We start from the raw sequence: 18,641 nt of genomic DNA, 5'->3' as shown, positions 1-18,641 counted from the left end.
AAACAAACGCACGCGCAGTACACTAATGCTGTTGGCACCTCTGGCAGGAAACTCTGTTAGCCATATTTGTTTTGGGAAACGTCATCATAGGAATAATACGAAAGAGAGTTATGGTTGTATGAAGGTCTCAGCTTAATCGGCGTTGAATAAGAAGTTAAAAGGACGCGCTTATGGGTAAACTAAGATGACATTGATGACGTGGGGCACAAAGATGGGAAGGTTGCCCTACACAAAGATGGCTGCAATAGCACCTCGACGTGTCTTTTGGGAAGCTGCTGGGCGTTGGCTGAGCTTGTCTCGTCGGTCACGTAAAGCACGTAGCAGCGGTAGGACGACGTGACCTTCAAGGGATAGCTGGCAGAGAGAGAGGTGTCTTATATATCATCTGGCATAGCCCTCCTGTGACTAATGAATAGGCTTTTTCTTAATGTGCAGCCCCCTAGTGGTGATAGATATGAATAGTCAGTCTGAGGTAATTCATGAGGTAAACTGGTCCTTTATTAGTGATAGATGTGAATAGTCAGTCAGTCTGAGGTAATTCATGAGGTAAAATGGTCCTTTATTAGTGATAGATGTGAATAGTCAGTCAGTCTGAGGTAATTCATGAGGTAAAATGGTCCTTTATTAGTGATAGATGTGAATAGTAAGTCTGTCTGCGGTAATTCATGAGGCAAAATAGTGCTTTATTAGTAATAGCAACCCATTACTAATAAACCTATTACTAATAAACCTATTACTAATAAATGACCAATTTACCTCATGAGTTACCTCAGACATACTGACTATTCACATCTATCACCACTAGGGGGCTGCACATTGTCTCACCAATGCCATGTTATTCTGAACCATTTGATGGGTCTGTTTGCCTGTGGTAAAAAATGGCGCCAATGTAATTGAATCCATAATGTTTTACCACAAGCAGAATTAAAAAAAACTGTTGTAAGATTTTCACAGTGTGAACAATGGTATGATGATAAGATATCCTAAACAATAGCTGTCGACTGCCTGGGACACCTTATCCAGCTATGGCCATACACTGCCCGGGGCATAGGGGCTACATCCAGCTTACTTTGGCTTACACAAAATGGCTGACTCTTTGAGGTGTGACCTATTGCAGTTATTTCCTATACAGGTTCCTGAAAAGACCTGATGCTTGGCGGCAGTGCTGGAATATTACTTGTGACTTGTATTGGAGATAAAAGGCGATCGACTGCATAATGTATGCCTCTACATGTCCGTTTTTCTCCGTGCACAGTCTCCAGACTGTTGGTTTGTGTAAAAAATTTGGAGACGTGCTCTATTGTGGTCTATTATGCAGAATAATCATGACTATTAAAGTCTATGGCACTGTGAAAAGAATCAGCCATTCAATAAAACCACGTGATGTCTGTGGAGAACATGGACCACGCACATCCGAGAATTCAGCGGACATGTATATTTGGTAAAATAGTTTAAAGGCGACAACTACACGGTCATAATGTGTCTGAATTTTAGAGGTTATTACTGCTGCAAATCTTGTATAATAATCTCTAATGACTAGAGATGGGCGAACCGCTTTGTCACAAGCCGAATAGGATCCAAAATTCCAAATTGTTCGGGTGTTAATGAAAGCGAAGTATTGGGAATTCATCTCGGACTAACTAAAATGGCCGCTGCAACATGTATTGTGGTAAATTATTATCCTCTGAGGTCTGAAGATGCAGGGGAGATGAAAAAAAATAAATAAATAAACAAACAACATTTTTATATTTTATTTTATATATATATTTTATATTTTATATATTTTATATTTTATATTTTATTCCCTCAACACCTTGGGGCCACCTTGCAGCATCTGATGCACTCCTGGTGACATTGTGCACCCCGGGTCACCACTGAGGTTTGTTATTAGGTCACATTAGTTTTCCAGGCCTCCATTTAATATACTGTGGGATCATAGAGAAAGCCTGTGAGTCCTGGGAAAGCAGGACTCACAGGCTTTATGTATGAGTGGTGGAGGGAGCAGGACTCACAGGCTTTCTATATGAGTGGTGAGGGAGCAGGACTCACAGGCTTTCTCTATGAGTGATGGGGGAAGCAGGACTCACAGGCTTTATATATGAGTGGTGGAGGAAGCAGGACTCACAGGCTTTATGTATGAGTGGTGGAGGGAGCAGGACTCACAGGCTTTCTATATGAGTGGTGAGGGAGCAGGACTCACAGGCTTTCTCTATGAATGATGGGGGAAGCAGGACTCACAGGCTTTATATATGAGTGGTGGAGGAAGCAGGACTCACAGGCTCTCTCTATGAGTGATGGGGGGAGCAGGACTCACAGGCTTTATATATGAGTGATGGGGGGAGCAGGACTCACAGGCTTTATATATGAGTGGTGGGAGAAGCAGGACTCACAGGCTTTCTATATGAGTAGGAAAACAAGGTTTCGTGTTTGAAAATACTGAAACAAAAAGAACTCTATGTATCTCCTCGCCCTCTGTGTTTTGCAGTCATCAGATAAGATGTTTTCTTCTCTTCCTCCTGAAGTAGAGAAAGTCCAACAGGAGTCTGTCAGATATTATAGTTACGATGAGCTGTTGCGGTTACAGGAGGACACACTTTAGAACAAAGAATGATTTATAATGTCGCTAAATCACCACTCCAGAAAAAATTCAAGAGACCATTGGGAGATCAGGAGTACATAATCTGCCTTTATGGGGCCAGCAGTGCCCATCACCCATCAGTAAAAGTTTTCGACCTATTTCTATGACTGGTGCCACGACCATTTACAGTCCTATGGTATTGCTGTGGTTTCCTTGCTTGTTCCATGGCCTTCCTCAGTACGAGTCCATTCAGTCAGTGTAAGGCCTGCTGTTAGCCAGAATCCTACAGTTTCAGTACGCTCTGCGTGGTAACAGGACTGAAGCTTTTACTTGAGTTCAGCGGCTTAAATAGTTCTTTTCGGATCCTTTGGCCGGACAAATTCTTTTTCTTTTTTTGATATTGTTTTAGTTGGTCTCGAAAATCTTCGTGAACCATTTTGACATAACCTTGCGGTTCACACAGATGCTGGAAGAGAAGAATTCTGATTATTAATATATTTTGGTTTCCAAACACCTCCAGCTGTCATGCGATTGGACTTGTCGAAATCCAACATGTCTGATTATTCTGCTCCCATCTAATTTTGGGGCAGAGTTGGGACGCACCGTACACATTAGATGATGGATTAGTACTGGTGAAATTGGCCAACGTTTATCTAATATGTATCCCACCTTCGAAGTCTGTTTAGGGATGTTACAGTAGTACTGGGCACCCTGAGACACCCCAAAAAGTTTTGGCTTCCAGTCGCAGGGATTGTGAACTAAGTGTGTGATACGTGACTGAAATCCCAGTTTCCTGTGTCTAAATATACCCCATATCCCCCAGAGAATATTTTTCCTTATTACCCATCATCCATCTTGTTTCCTGCACACAGGCTCCTTTTAGATTTTTCATTTTCTTATTTAATCTTTTTCCCAAACTAATACTCACTTTAAAATTTTCATAAAACTCTTTGTATCCGCCCTTTAAGAGATAGAGCTCAGGATAGTACAGAAGTGGATACAGGTTTTCTTTCCTGTCCAGGTTTCTTAAAATTCGACACCTTGAATAAGAAAAAGAAAGGGTTTTGCTGGATATATAGACAATAGGTCTGTGAGGGTCTGACACCTAGCACCCCTACCGATCAGCTATTCTCAGCAACCAATAGCACTGGAACAAACACAGAAGACAGAACTGAGGCACAGCTCCGTTCTCAGTGTAGTGGCCAGGTGGTGTTACTGCAACTCTGCACATAGTCACTGCAATGCAATAGCCCGATACACATTTCTTAATCTATACAAATGGTAAATATGGAAATGGTGTTGGGTTATACGCACAGTTTGGGAGCTCTTTCAGAGGAGAATTCACAGTGGAAGATCAATACCCTTCTGCTCCGGGAAATTGATGGGCACTTAAAAAAATATTCTACAATCTGGTCTTCTCTGTATAAGTTTAGGGCCCCCTGTTAAAAGCAAAGTTGAGTTGAGAACAATAGATGAAAATAATGTCAGTAATTGTGTCAGTAAAAGATATGAATGTATTCTCAAAGATCTGACATGTTACACATGAATTACTGTTACAGCAAACAACATGAATTCTAACATGTCTGAGAGACAGGCTAATGCCGATCTTGTCATCTATCTCTCTCTTGCCCTACTGGAAACATAAAACACACAATATATACATATATAATATTGTGCAAAAGTTTTAGGCAGGCATTGAATGCATTCAGAAATATAAGGGTTAATGGTTTATCTTTGTCAATAAATAAAGAAAAGAGAAATGTAAATCTCATCAATATTCGGTTTGCCCTTTGCCCTTTGCCTTCCATCAGTTCTTCTCAGCACCTGCAGACACATTTTTGGCAGAACTCGGCAGGGAGGTGGTTCCCGCTGCCATCTTGGCGGACTAAGCACAGATCTTCTGTGGATGTTGCTTGCTCCAATCCATCTGTCTCTTCATGTCATCCCAGACAGACTGGATGATGCTGAGATCAGGGCTATATCTGTGGGAGTCATATCATCACTTCCAGGACTCCTCCTCCAAAAGGCAAAGGTCTCACCAAATTTTGATGGGATTTACATTTCTCTTTCTTTGACAAAAATAAACTATTAACCCTTTTATTTCTGAAAACATTCTTACTTTGCAGCATTTTCATGCCTAAAGCATTTGCACAAGGCTAGATTTAGATAGAGAGATCTGATTCCCATACAAATTGGTTGCCTTAAGCGTTTACATCTTGCAAATCATGACCGGAAGTGATGTTCGCGGTATACAGGTGCTTTACGGCATTATTACTTTGGTGTCTTCACGTATTGCTCTATTATTTGCACTTTGTTTATTCCTTTATGAATATTATTTGTGCCCTGCATTGCCTTGTTATTCGCACCTTCTGTTATTTTGGCACTATTTGTTATTTCCTGTATAATCCATTTATTTCTTTTCTCTATCACCTTGCAGTGAAATCTGAATAGTCACCACATGCCAAGTATGTTTGTCAGGTATGTTGTATAGGTTGCTATGTGAGTATATTAGTGTTCATAGGGTATGTTTATGGTGCCAGTCTCAAGGGGTTTATATAAGATCATACCTGGATATGTCCCCCAGCGTATTCATAAGGGTAGCGGCAATCCACCATGTGATACATCTGTACATCGTCTATATATCCTCCTCCGAGTAGATGTGCTAACTGGGTATAAAGCGTTAAGAGTTAAGTATATGTGGGGGGTGCAGAATTTTGGAAGTAGTTTTAGAACTTTATATACTTCTTTTGCTACTAACGCTCCAGTTAATACACATCTAGTTATAAGGTAGCAAGCAAAGCTTGACAAGTTTTACACAGATTTTCTTACAATATCAAAATTCCTGGTGGTCTGAAGTAGTCTATTAGTCTTAGTAAGTCATATTATACATTCTGCGGTGTTCTAGGGAAGTGAAGGGGGGCCTTGATAAATTCAGGTTGCTTCTCAGTAGGGGTATTCAGTGACATATAAAAGGACCCCCCAACCACATGGTCCTGATATAGCTGAGTGTGACCTCTCCAGCTAAAGTCTGTGTTTGCAAGCTCTATTGTGCATTGAGGCATGAGAGAGATTATAGGGTTAATCACATCTGTTATTAAAGTGAATACCAGCATGCCATGTAATAATGTAATTCAGCATAAACCCTCTCACAAGAACACCTCCAGACCTGCCTAGCTACACCCAAGCTGATACAAAATCATACGTTTCTATAAACTCCCCCCTCAAAGTCCTTGGATCAAAGCAAAGAGGATTCCTGGAACGGGATTTGCTTATGACATAGTATTACAGATGTATACACCTTACAGATGCCTGGATGCAGACTGACAGCTCAGAATACACCATCTAAGACCGTTTATCTCTGAGTGGCTGTTAGTACATTACTTACAACCACAGCCCCCACCAATGTCCCCTGCCTTGTATGTTTGCATGCTAAAGATATTGTGAACTTGGAGGATCTTCAGGAGACAGAAAACGTTACTTTTGTGAGGGTCTAGTTACACAGCGTAGCTAAATGATGGTATATTGCTGTAATTACTCAAAAATTAAAAAACACTATCCAACCACACCGCATAAATAGACCTTAAAGTTTGTAATGTCTGGGAGACAGTACTAGTTTTTCCAGCTACCCCTGATAATGGGGAGAACTGAAGTCATTAAGAGAGTACAGGATACTTTATATATCTATGGAAAGTATTTATTATACTCACAGATCTATTTGTTTCTATGTGGGCATGAAGTATTGCATTCTGGGAAATGTGTGACCTATGTGCTAGAGCAATGTAAGTAGTAATAGTATGGCATTTGCACTTAATGGCACTGTTGGGGTATTGGATGCACTACTGTTTGTGAACTGCACAGCTTCATAAATTTGGGGACTGTATGTTCCTATATAAATATGGGTGTTGTAAATATTCACTATCCCCTGTCCTCCCTTACTGTCAGGTCAGGTCTTCAACTGAAGATTGAATTGGCAGAGTTCAAAGATCCTGTAAATGCAGTGGATGTGAACCCAAAAATAGATTTGATGTGGGACTACTCCTGAGGGCATTGATATTCACCTTTTAACCTCTGTACAGGGATCTGGACTTCACTGCATGAAAGCATCACTAATAGTTTCTGTTCAGTGGCCACTGACCCAGATACCAAGGGGACAGGCAGAGACCCAGGTGCCAAAGTCAGGAAAAGAAGAGTTTCTTTTATACAGTGAGACAGGCAGGCGCACAGGGACAATACAGGCAGAGGTCAGGGCAGGTGACACAGGTATAGAGTCAAGTAATTAGGCAGAGGTCAGAACAGGCGGTACAGGTACAGAGAGTCAGGTATTCAGGCAGAGGTCAGAACAGGCGGCACAGGTATAGAGTCTGGTAATCAGGCTGAGGTCAGGGCAGGCGGTACAGGTACAGAGAGTCAGGTATTCAGACTGTGGTCAGGACAGGCGGCACAGGTATAGAGTATGGTAATCAGGCTGAGGTCAGGACAGGCAGCACAAGTACAGAGTCAAGTAATCAGGCTGAGATCAGGACAGGCAGCACAGGTATAGAGTCAGGTAATCAGGCTGAGATCAGGACAGGCAGCACAAGTACAGAGTCAGGTAATCAGGCTGAGGTCAGGAGAGGCAGCACAGGTATAGAGTCAGGTAATCAGGCTGAGGTCAGGAGAGGCAGCACAGGTACAGAGTCAGGTAATGAGGCTGAAGTCAGGACAGGCGGCACAGGTATAGAGTCTGGTAATCAGGCTGAGATCAGGACAGGCGGCACAGGTACAGAGTCAGGTAATCAGGCTGAGATCAGGACAGGCAGCACAGGTACAGAGTCAGGTAATCAGGCTGAGGTCAGGAGAGGCGGCATAGGTACAGATTCAGGTAATCAGGCTGAAGTCAGGAGAGGTGGCGCAGGTACAGAGTCAGGTAATCAGCAGAGGTTAAACGTGAAGGTTAGAATACAAAGGAAACAGATACAACTTTCCAGGAACTAGACAAGCTAAGATACTTTGCTCAGACACCACCCTCCATCCCAGGTATCACAGTGATAGACTGGGGACAGATTAGCCCATGCACATGCTGGCTATTAAGAGCCAGGCAGAGTTTGCACCACCAGGAGAAAGAACGTGGGCAGAGTAAGAGAAAAGCACAGTGACTGGTGTAAATATTCCAGCAGGTATGACCACTGAGAGATGAGAGAGGAGGGTAGTCATGGATGCGAGCATAGCAGAAGGGTTCACAGGACACCACATTCTTCTCTTACTGACATAGCAATCACGTTTTATTAAAGGTAAATTCAGGCAAATAACTTCTATCTTAACTAGATCTCATACTATACCATATTTCTGTTACTTACAGTGTGACATGTTATATATTTCAGGTCTTGATGGTTTCCCTTTTCTACAGGTAAGCTGTAAGGCTGCAAAAAATACATTGTCATGTATGTAGTTAATCTTAATGTATCCCGATATCGTTTGTAGTATTCTACGGTATTCAACAGGATATGCCATAAGTGCCCATTATATATTTACTATCAGACCTATCAACCAAGAGAACCCCAATAATTTACAGGGTTAAGTTACTGAGGCTCCTTTGGTTGATAAGCCCGATAGTAACTCTATAATGTGTATACAGTAAGCGGTATTATAGCGAAGTTTCCCTCTTGTGTTGTGTATTTGCCCAGTTTATCACATACTTTTGAGAAATCTCCTATGAGGTCGTCGCTTTCATCTTCAGCTTCAGTACATGTCGGGCTGATGTCACCCATCTAAAGAGAACAGTGAAGAAAAGGTAAGATGTGACCAGAGGCGTGGTTTTCTTTTTAGGAACACAAAGTTAAAACAGTGTATGTTCGGTATTTCACCTTTATTTTTGGCCGTCCATCTCTTCCTGCCTTTTTCCCCGTTCTACATATCTATGCAGGCGATTCAACCCAATTATGTTTACCATCAACAGTAATCCTCTAATACCCCAACTGAAAAAGCTTAGGAGTTTCAGATTTAGAAAGTAATCCTATTAATAAATGCTAGATCGGCAGGGGTCTGACTGGTGGGACCCCCACCACTTGCTAGACCAGCACAGTCTTTCCCGGTTTCTTACAGTCCAAAGTCAGTAGCACTGGCAGCAGAGTTTACAATCCTCAGAGCTGTGGCCAGGGTCCCCCCGTTCCGGCACCCAGTAGGGGTCCCAGTGGTCAGACCCGGTCAGGTTTCGGGAACCAAACCGCATTGATCAGCTGATCACATTAAAGATGAATAAAGATACGAGGATCCATGCTAATATGCATGCATGCTAATAGCATGTATGCTAATATAGAAATATCGTACCAAAACCTTCTTGCTCTCAGAACATTCCGTATTCGCCGTCTTGGTGTTTCCCCTTTGTCTGTCTTCTTCGTCGTCGTCGTCTTTCTTCATTCTTTGACCTTGTTGTCCTGCAAGAAGCTCTGGGCTTTGGAACAAGTCTAAAAGCTTCAAGCGAGATTTTTTCTGGATCAACAGGGAAGAAAAAAAAAATTAAATGTAGAGTGGTCATAGGATATAAGCGGCAGCGGACAATTGTCAGGTCAGCTTTTACCTTCCTTGTGTCCTTATGGCGTACATTCTCTTGCTCTCTCACGTTCACTTTTCTAGACGCCTTTTTCTAGAAACAAAAATAAGTAAAAACAAATAAATATACATATTAATAAAGAGAATATATTGATCATTCCTCCCATGGAGCACAAGGCATCTTATTCTCACAGAGGTCACTCACCGGCTTGTGGATGTTGGATTGATGAGAAGAATCACTATAAAGTGAAGACAAGAAGAGATTAGTGGAACATGACCATGGAAGCCGGTGCGTCTATATGTGCATAATATGACTTTCTTAAGTTGCCATATTTTGTCACCTCTTCATCTGAAAAGGTACCTGGGACAGCCTAAAACCATAGTGGGTCAGCCATTGCACCATCAGAAGTCACCAGTGCTGCTGGGGGATGGGTAAGAGCTGAAAATACTGCAGGTCTATGTCTGTCTTGTATCAAAGAAGCTACACAAGGCTGGCCACACAAGGGATTTCAGAAAGCTGTTTTCTGTACTATGTTTGCCTCATCCATAATCAACCTGTGAAGGGTTTCGTCAGTGCTAGAAGTTAAAATGGGTCTCTGGTGTGATTTGCGGCCTAGTCTAGGCTTCCAGCTTTTTCCTATGTGTTATAGGGTAAGAGTGCCGCAGAATAAACAAATGATGAATCTTGAAGGCGACATTGGCATGGAGACAATCACATTGTATCCTTTGCTGATGATATAATGCATTTTCTAAAGCTCTTTATTTTACACCTTATCTTTATTCTTAGACATTTCAGATAGTAGCATAAACAGGAAGGTTCCCTTTAAGGATCAGTATCTCCACATCCAGCCGGAGTCTCTCTTACCTTGTATTGGGGACACGTGGCTTTAAAACAGGAGTCAATTCACTTGATAAATCTAAAAATATAAAAATTATAATATATTATACATTGACACTGCACTTAGAAAGTCCCATAGGGCGACGCCAATGTGGCAGTAACAATGTAGGAGCAGCTATTACTCGCCAAGGTTTGGGGAGGCTGTTTTATATGGCCTGTCCACTCCACAATGGACAGAGCTGGGGCAGTGAATAATATACAGTAAGCAGCATATTGCTGACTAGAAGAGGAAAGCTTTACCCTATTGAAGTTTTTTTTGCATGAGATTATAAACCACAGGAATAATAACCAATTGCGGCATCACTAATGTATGTCCAAGCCGCACACAGATCAGCGGCATTCATGTGCAACTTAGTAACCGTGCATGCTGGCAACATGGCAGTTTACAGGGTATAAGACTTGAAACTGTCGGATACAGACGTTACGATCATATATATCTAATTGGAAAGGATCAAAAACAGATGATAATTATTACAATGTACCTTAAAAATGATGGAAAGGAAAATTATGAGAATTGATAGATTTTTGGATCCATTGTGACTTGTAAAATATTTTATAGAAGCTTCTCTATAGATAAGATAATTACAGACGGTCCCGCTGCGTGAAAACTTGGCAGTAGGTGTTCGGTTATCCTGCAGCGCCACCACTGGCGAAATTTAACATTACACTTTGTCAGTTCAAATCTGTGTAATGCACAAATGGCTAAGCCATCTTTGTTGTGAGTAATAAAGGATGATCATGAACATAAGGGGGTCCCTAATATGATATTCAAGAATCGTTCCTCTAGCCAAGCTCTACTGGGGCTGCAACACTGTCCAGTTCAATTCATTGGGGTTCTGTTGCAGATTCCTGCCTGCTGAGTGCAGGAGTTATACCAAAGGCACCCCTTCCTTAGATTTCTAGACAAGCAGGGGTCGCAGATGTTGGACCCCCACCAATCACAATGATGTGGCATTTATTCCAACCATGCCAATCTAGTGCACACTATATAGTCACAATGTTATCAGAGAGCCCATGTGTTTTCCTGACTTTATAGTATATAGTTCTGCCCCTTAAAGATCTAGTCCCATAAAGTCATGCCATCTCTTTCTGATAGGTGGGAGTCTCAATCCCATGCATTGGTGATTTAGTGCTGCCTAAGTCTCAAAATTAGTGGGGGTCTCACCTCTGGCAATATGCCATCAATTTATGAGACGAGAATAATCCTTTTACATTGTTTGATATACCGGAAGTTTGTTTCACTTCTTCCCATTTGTAAGATCTCTGTTTGCTGTCAGTAAAAGGGAACATTCTTTCAGAAGTAACAAATGCTACTTTGTTTGCTACAGTGAGCAACCGACTCTCGTTCTGCTAGTGACCCAGGGATAGGGAACCTTTGGCTCTCCAGCTGCTGTGAAACTACAACTCCCAACATGCTCCATTCACTTCCATGGGAGTTCCAAGAACAGCAGAGCAAGTATGCATGCTGGGAGTTGTAGTTTTGCAACAGCTGGAGAGCCGTACGTTCCCTACCCCTGTGCTAGTCGGAGAAGAACAAGGGAGAGGTGGACCACTAAAATATCAGACTTGGTTCACATCTGCGTTCACGGATTATGTTCCCCTCTCCGTATGTGGAAACCACACAGATCCCATTATAGTCTATGTCTGCGGATTTCCTAAGATAACCACTTTTTTATGCGAATTAGGTTTCGCAAGCAGCGCCCCTGAACAGAAACCCATACACAGATGTGAATCAAACCTAACACATGGAGCCTAACTGTTCCATTGATTATAATGATGTCGGTCACATGTCCGTCATTTTAAAACGGAAACCAGCAGATAAGCGGTTTTTGCAGGACTTTTTTATCCACCGTTCTCCTTGCGCTGATCTCCAATGAAGACTCCAGGCCAAATGTGAACATAGTCACCTCTGTGCCTGTCTCCATCCAGCACAGATGAAATTGGGGTCAAAAAAATCCTGCAAGTGTTGATGTCGGGGAGAAACCATTGGTTACCTGATCCCATTATGATCAATGCGGTCTTTCAGGATCGGTTATATCTTTACTGTATAATCCATTCTTTTGGTCCTATGACGGACCAGACTAAACAATGTTGATGTGGACATGAACACGCTGAGAGATGTGTCTTGCAGAGTATGTGCTAGGAGTATTATCTAGACCCCAGCGGTCATAGCTATGAGGTCTGTATGGCCTGACAGTAAGCAGAGATCCTAACAATGAAAGTTACATAACACGTCATTATAAAATGACTTCACTTTCTGTATCCAAACACTCAAGAACACTAGCCCAGGTATACAGACCAGTGCCACCACAAGCTTGGTGGCTGGCAGAACATTCAACAGACGTGATAGGAATGCATTGACTCCTCTCTATATGCCGTGACTGTTGCTCGGCTCTGCTATGCTGGTGACACAGTTGTAGCTTGTCCCAGGGATTTCATAAGCCTGCTTTGTGTGGGAGTGATGCGGCTTCTGACCTACGAGGGCAGCAGTTCCCATGGCAGTCTGTTGGACGCTTGGTGTCTCCGTAGGGCTTGAATGCTGAGAGTCAGGGGATAATTTCAGCTTTCTCCTTGGAGTGATACTGAGGAAACAGAACAAAGGAAATGAACCCTCTATTGTTGTGGGTTAAACCCAAACCAGTTAACCCAAATAGGCGTTAACCCAGGCGTTAACCCAAATAGGCGTTAACCCAGGCGTGAAACCACAAGATGTATCCCAGCGTATGGTTTGTCCTACACAAAGGAGAAGTATTAGAAAAGAAAATACCAGGAAAGCTGGCGTCCTCAAGTTTCTTAGTGATATCTGCTTCTGGAAAAGCTAGGTGACAAGCAATGCCTTGTATAGGCGAGTTGTCATCCAGCTTTCCTTGAGTTCTGAGAAGAGAAAGTCTTAGTTATGTGCTCATTAGACAATATGAGATAGATTGCTGCCTAAGTAGACCTGTCATTCAGGAGTCTCGGAAAGTTGGGTGACAATCAGACTAGGTGGTCTAATAACAAAGATATGGAGTTACGAACAGAATATATGATTAGTTTGCATTAATAATGGAGTGTAGGATGTATTGATACATAACTAATCTATCATTCTAGAGTTTGGGAAAGTTGGGTGACTAGGCTTATCTGCAACTTTAGCATGACCCACACATTGAATGCTAGCGTACAAGCCATGATTTGACTTGGTTAGAGATGGACATATGGCTGGAGTCATAGGAGCAGCAAACTAGATAGGTGCCCAGAGTTCCTGGTTTTTTTTTTTTTTTTTTTTTTTTTTGGGGGGGGGGGGGGGGGGCACAAGATCTCAGCCTCCAAGAGCCCCCTTAAACCTTCACTGACCTGGATCACCATGGAGGCTTTCACTAACCCCTTTTACTCTCTTAAACCAATAGGCGCTTTACCATTACCCCCTTCACTGTGCCGCCATTATTTTATTTGGGGACTGAATGGTTTTATTGTGTGGGCTTTGTATGGACATATTGACTGGCACTGAATGGCAGGATTTGGGATATAAACACCTGGGTAAGATGTGTATTATACTTGTTTCCCGGTGTTATCTTCTATACTAAAAAGCCCTGGCGTTGTCCAAGGATAAGAAAAACATGGCTGCTTTTTTCCAGAAACAGCACTGCATCAACTCTGTGGGTGTGTGGAGTTAGGCTGCAATACCAGACACAGCCAGTGGACAAATGTGGCGCTGTTTCTATAGCCTTGTACAAAGCAGATTTACTAAAGCAAGTATACCTATTTTTCATTTTAGGGTGGGTGGTAAGTGTTTCCATAAAATCGATATAATGTCTTATTTAGTAAGACAAAAGCTTGCCCCTCCCAGGATGCCGGAGTTAGTAATTGTGATGTATTCATGACATTAACATGTATAAAACTTAGATCCTAATTTTTATTCTATGAAACTGTATATAGGATAACTCAAATATAATATTGATGTACATTATAACATAGTGCAATAATATGGTATAATGTAATATAAAACAGTATCAGATACAATCCAATGCAACAAAACACAATAATCGGAGATAATAGAACACAAATATAATATATATAATATAATGCACAGCTACATCATACAATACCATGTAACATAGGTAGCCGGGTTACCTGTCATCACAATGTAGATGCCCCATATTTCCAGACAGGCAGGTGACAGGTGAGAGCCCCAGGTCTGGAGAGAAGCTGAGCACTTCATCTACGCTGCTGTCACTGCTGCCCGGCTCCTGGTCACTGCTGACCCTTTGTAGACCGTCCACATCCAGAGCACAAGCCATGGCCTTGTATATAGGAGATGTGACAGTATACAGGCTGTCCCAAGCTGTTTATGTTTAGATCTCCTTTGATCTGCTTCTTGTTTGAATGTCCCTCTCTGTCACAGCCCTGGAGATGGTATCTACAACAAGCAGCTGACTAGTCCTCAGGAGGCTTTGAGAAGCCAAGTGTCTCCCAGGTCCTGCTTGTGGGCAGGGCCAGGCATCTTATGAAGCTTCAGCTTTAACAGTCTGCATCAATCCCGTTGCTCAATATTATAATTATTTCTTGCACAGTTGATGATGTCATGGCTGACGATAGATACATAGAAAGGTCTGTCTTTACAGAATGTGGAGTTGTCGGTGTTATAGGGTTCTGTTACAGGTCCAGGCACTTGTGATTCTACTCAAAGCAAATTGGTTATTTTTTCATTTTGCAAGCGACTTGCAGCAAAATTGTCACCAGCGTGGCATCTAATGGCAGACAGTAGACACAAAGTCACCATGCAATATAAGTCTAGGGCTACACAGTGACATGCAGTCACACAACTTATTTTTTAGAGCTATGATATAGCTATAAAAAGTCAGGTCGTGGACATGTCACATGCGAGTCGTAGCCGCTTGCGATTTCCATTGGAGTCCAGGCTTAAAAAAGTTGCATGTGACTTGTGACCCGCAACCTGGTGGCGAATTTGTACATGTCACGTAACATGAAGATTACATGTCATGATTGTAGATGTGGTCACATTGTGACCCCCCCAAACTAATGCAACCAGGACATGACAGTTGCAAAGAATGTAGGATTGTTGGCCACAGATTGCAAACTGCGCTCATCTTCTACTTTTATGACTCCCTCAACCCAATGGACAAAGCTTATAAAACTTTAAGGATATGACCTCTGTAACCCACCCCCTGGGGCCAGTGTCTTTGTGTTCAAGTTGTAAGCAGGACAAGCTCCATAAAGCTGAACAGGAGCCTCAGAAACAGCCAAGGGGCGCTGTATTCTGTGTTTCCTTCTCAGGTTTTGTAAATGGAGGTCACTGAGGTCAAACTTGTACCTGCTACACTAACTTGATTTTAGGACCTGGCCTGGACACAGGTCACCCTACTATGACCATTCTATGTACTGTGTTAGGTACCGGCCATGTACATGAGAACTCTCCTCTCTGGCTAATGAACAGGGTCCTAAGATCGATTAACCCCTTCACTAATGTCCATATTCCATAACTGGGTTTATACTCAGGAGACATCTCTTAAGTAACTTTGTAGATTTCACTGTGAGGTTGCCAGGAAAGCTGGGTGGCTACCCCTGATGGAGCTGTAATGATGACTATTGGATTTTATGCACATTTTAGGAAACAGATGCAGCGAAGACATGTCTGAATATACCCTGAGAGGATGGCCTTGTAACTTCTGTATATTCTAGGTAGCCTATAGCATATAGGCTGCTGCTCTGGAGCCCACTGAGAGGATCAATGGTCATGCTGCACGTCTCTCCTCCAGGGGATGAGTAAGGCTACAATATATACATGAGATAGAAATGGAGCAGAGTTAACCCGAACTTCTGCAATTGGTTATACTGCTGCAAAGGGAGACAACAAAAAACAGAAAAGTCAGTCAAACATTTTTCTTCCAATGACTTTTCATAGTTTTTCGTTGTTTCCTGTGATAAGATATCACGTTGCAGCCGTTTAACCAGTTTAACTCTGCTACATCCGTACCTTGAACTTGGCATTGTTTTCTATATACAGTATATGTCAATCTAAAAAGACTGCAGAAAACTGACCAGAGACTGATGTCACCCCGACCATACAGGGGGCAGTCAGCACTTTATTATGCAGAAATAAAACAAGGAAAGTGAACTCTGTGCAGCCGACCTGTCCTGACCTGTAACCAGGGAAGAAACTGTATTCTGCTGTGTTTACCCTCAGGAGACAGCGCTGTCCGACCTGTCAATAAAGAGCTCACAGTTATAAATCCCTCTGCTGTTACCTGGTCAGCTGCCAGCAATGTCTACCAGAGGCCCCAGGTCAGATACAAAGAAATACAGTGAAAGATCTACAAGTAGGTGACAAAATGAAAATGCGACAAAATGTCATATTGCTGCAAAACTCTGCACGTACTTGTGCGCACATGTCTCAGGCAAATAGGGAAATGAATACAGACGTGGTCTGATTAGACACGGGCTTACCCCAAGAGGGCGTAGAAGTGACCCTATAGAAAGGCTATCTGAGTCTACTTTAGGGTAGTGTACCACTTGGTGAGAGATTGTTGGCTGCTAGACATGCCTCTGTGAAGCACTACAGGACAATCTGCCCAGTTGATAGATGGGGCAAATCCTTGGACTGGGGGAAGGAGGATCTTAAAGAAATTTGGTGTCACATCGCCCATTGCATGTTGTGCCAGTCTACCTTGCCTTTGTTTGCAGTTTTGTGATGACCTAGAAATTCCGACCATTATTTGGACAGGAACCATATCGTTTTTTGGATTAATCCAGTTTCCTCCATTGATTATTAAGGAAGCACTCCGGCAATACACTTTCTTACTGTATATTTTTTTATATAAATTGCACTCCTATCCTCACAGAGCAGGTTCTTGGCTACTCAAATACCATCAAAGGGTCCATTCACACGGAGTAACGTGCAGCGTGATGTGGCACGTATACGGCGTGTGAGACTTTGCACGCCATAAACGCTCCCATTGATTTCAATGGGAGCCTGGATCGTATACGCCGAGTTATTTTGCAGACGCAAAATCACAGCCGCAAGATAACGCGGCGTATGCGATCCAAACTCCCATTGAAATCAATGGGAGAGTTTACGGCGTGCAAAGTCTCACACGCCGTATACGTGCCACATCACGCTGCACATTACGCCGTGTGAATGGACCCTTAGGCTGAGGCCCCATGTTATGGAAGCACAACTTTTTTTGTTGGCTTTCACTCAAAAAATGCTGTAAAATCTGCTACAAAAAAAGCTGTGTTTCCGTAACTTACGCTGGGTTCACACCAGCATTCGGCTCTTCGTTATCAGGTTTCCATCTTCTGCATGCAGAAGACAGAAACCTGTCATGCCTGTGACATCACCGTGTGTATTATCTCTGTACTGTGACATCACCGTGTGTATTATCTCTGTACTGTGACATCACTGTGTGTATTATCCTGTACTGTGACATCACCGTGTGTATTATCTCTGTACTGTGACATCACCGTGTGTATTATCTCTGTACTGTGACATCACTGTATGTATTATCCTGTACTGTGACATCACTGTGTGTATTATCCTGTACTGTGACATCACCGTGTGTATTATCTCTGTACTGTGACATCACTGTGTGTATTATCTCTGTACTGTGACATCACTGTGTGTATTATCCCTGTATTGTGACATCACTGTGTGTATTATCCCTGTATTGTGACATCACTGTGTGTATTATCTCTGTACTGTGACATCACTGTGTGTATTATCCTGTACTGTGACATCACCGTGTGTGTTATCTCTGTACTGTGACATCACCGTGTGCATTATCTCTGTACTGTGACATCACTGTGTGTATTATCTCTGTACTGTGACATCACTGTGTGTATTATCCTGTACTGTGACATCACTGTGTGTATTATCTCTGTACTGTGACATCACTGTGTGTATTATCTCTGTACTGTGACATCACTGTGTGTATTATCTCTGTACTGTGACATCACTGTGTGTATTATCCTGTACTGTGACATCACTGTGTGTATTACCCTGTACTGTGACATCACTGTGTGTATTATCTCTGTACTGTGACATCACTGTGTGTATTATCTCTGTACTGTGACATCACTGTGTGTATTATCCTGTACTGTGACATCACTGTGTGTATTATCCCTGTATTGTGACATCACTGTGTGTATTATCCCTGTATTGTGACATCACTGTGTGTATTATATCTGTACTGTGACATCACTGAGTGTATTATCTCTGTACTGTGACATCACTGTGTGTATTATCTCTGTACTGCAACATCACTGTGTGTATTATCTCTGTACTGTGACATCACTGTGTGTATTAATATCTGTACTGTGACATCACTGTGTGTATTATCCTGTACTGTGACATCACCGTGTGTATTATCTCTGTACTGTGACATCACTGTGTGTATTATCTCTGTACTGTGACATCACTGTGTGTATTATCCCTGTATTGTGACATCACTGTGTGTATTATCCCTGTATTGTGACATCACTGTGTGTATTATCTCTGTACTTTGACATCACTGTGTGTATTATCCTGTACTGTGACATCACTGTGTGTATTATCCCTGTACTGTGACATCACTGTGTGTATTATCCTGTACTGTGACATCACTGTGTGTATTATCCTGTACTGTGACATCACTGTGTGTA

At 42.3% G+C, this 18,641-nt stretch overlaps 1 protein-coding gene across 1 annotated transcript; it reads right to left on the bottom strand.

Annotated features, from left to right (window-relative positions):
- Positions 1-2,861: 2,861 nt before the first annotated feature.
- On the bottom strand, positions 2,862-14,281 carry LOC142219101 (uncharacterized). The gene is made up of 12 exons (XM_075288066.1): positions 14,115-14,281; positions 12,480-12,586; positions 9,972-10,023; positions 9,312-9,345; positions 9,135-9,200; positions 8,885-9,046; positions 8,254-8,325; positions 7,915-7,977; positions 5,146-5,244; positions 3,893-4,017; positions 3,507-3,618; positions 2,862-3,044 (listed from the first exon to the last, which is right to left on the bottom strand). Exons 1-12 carry the CDS (start codon positions 14,279-14,281, stop codon positions 2,862-2,864), a joined length of 1,242 nt encoding a protein of 413 aa, XP_075144167.1.
- Between the last annotated feature and the right edge of the window lie 4,360 nt (positions 14,282-18,641).

The sequence above is a fragment of the Leptodactylus fuscus genome, chromosome 10, assembly GCF_031893055.1.
Source record: "Leptodactylus fuscus isolate aLepFus1 chromosome 10, aLepFus1.hap2, whole genome shotgun sequence".
Lineage (NCBI taxonomy): Eukaryota > Metazoa > Chordata > Amphibia > Anura > Leptodactylidae > Leptodactylus > Leptodactylus fuscus.
The sequence above is the reverse complement of the archived record's forward strand: the minus strand, read 5'-3'. Positions and strand labels throughout refer to the sequence as shown.

Bases quoted from the DNA above. Each gene is read 5' to 3' on its own strand.
- LOC142219101 (XM_075288066.1), bottom strand. From the start codon at position 14,281: ATGGCTTGTGCTCTGGATGTGGACGGTCTACAAAGGGTCAGCAGTGAC. The intron at 10,024-12,479 runs GTCAGAAGCCGC...TTATATTTTTAG, and splicing joins GGGAACTGCTGCCCTCGTAG to ATTTATCAAGTGAATTGACT. The intron at 9,346-9,971 runs GTAAGAGAGACT...TTCACTTTATAG, and splicing joins CCACGTGTCCCCAATACAAG to TGATTCTTCTCATCAATCCA.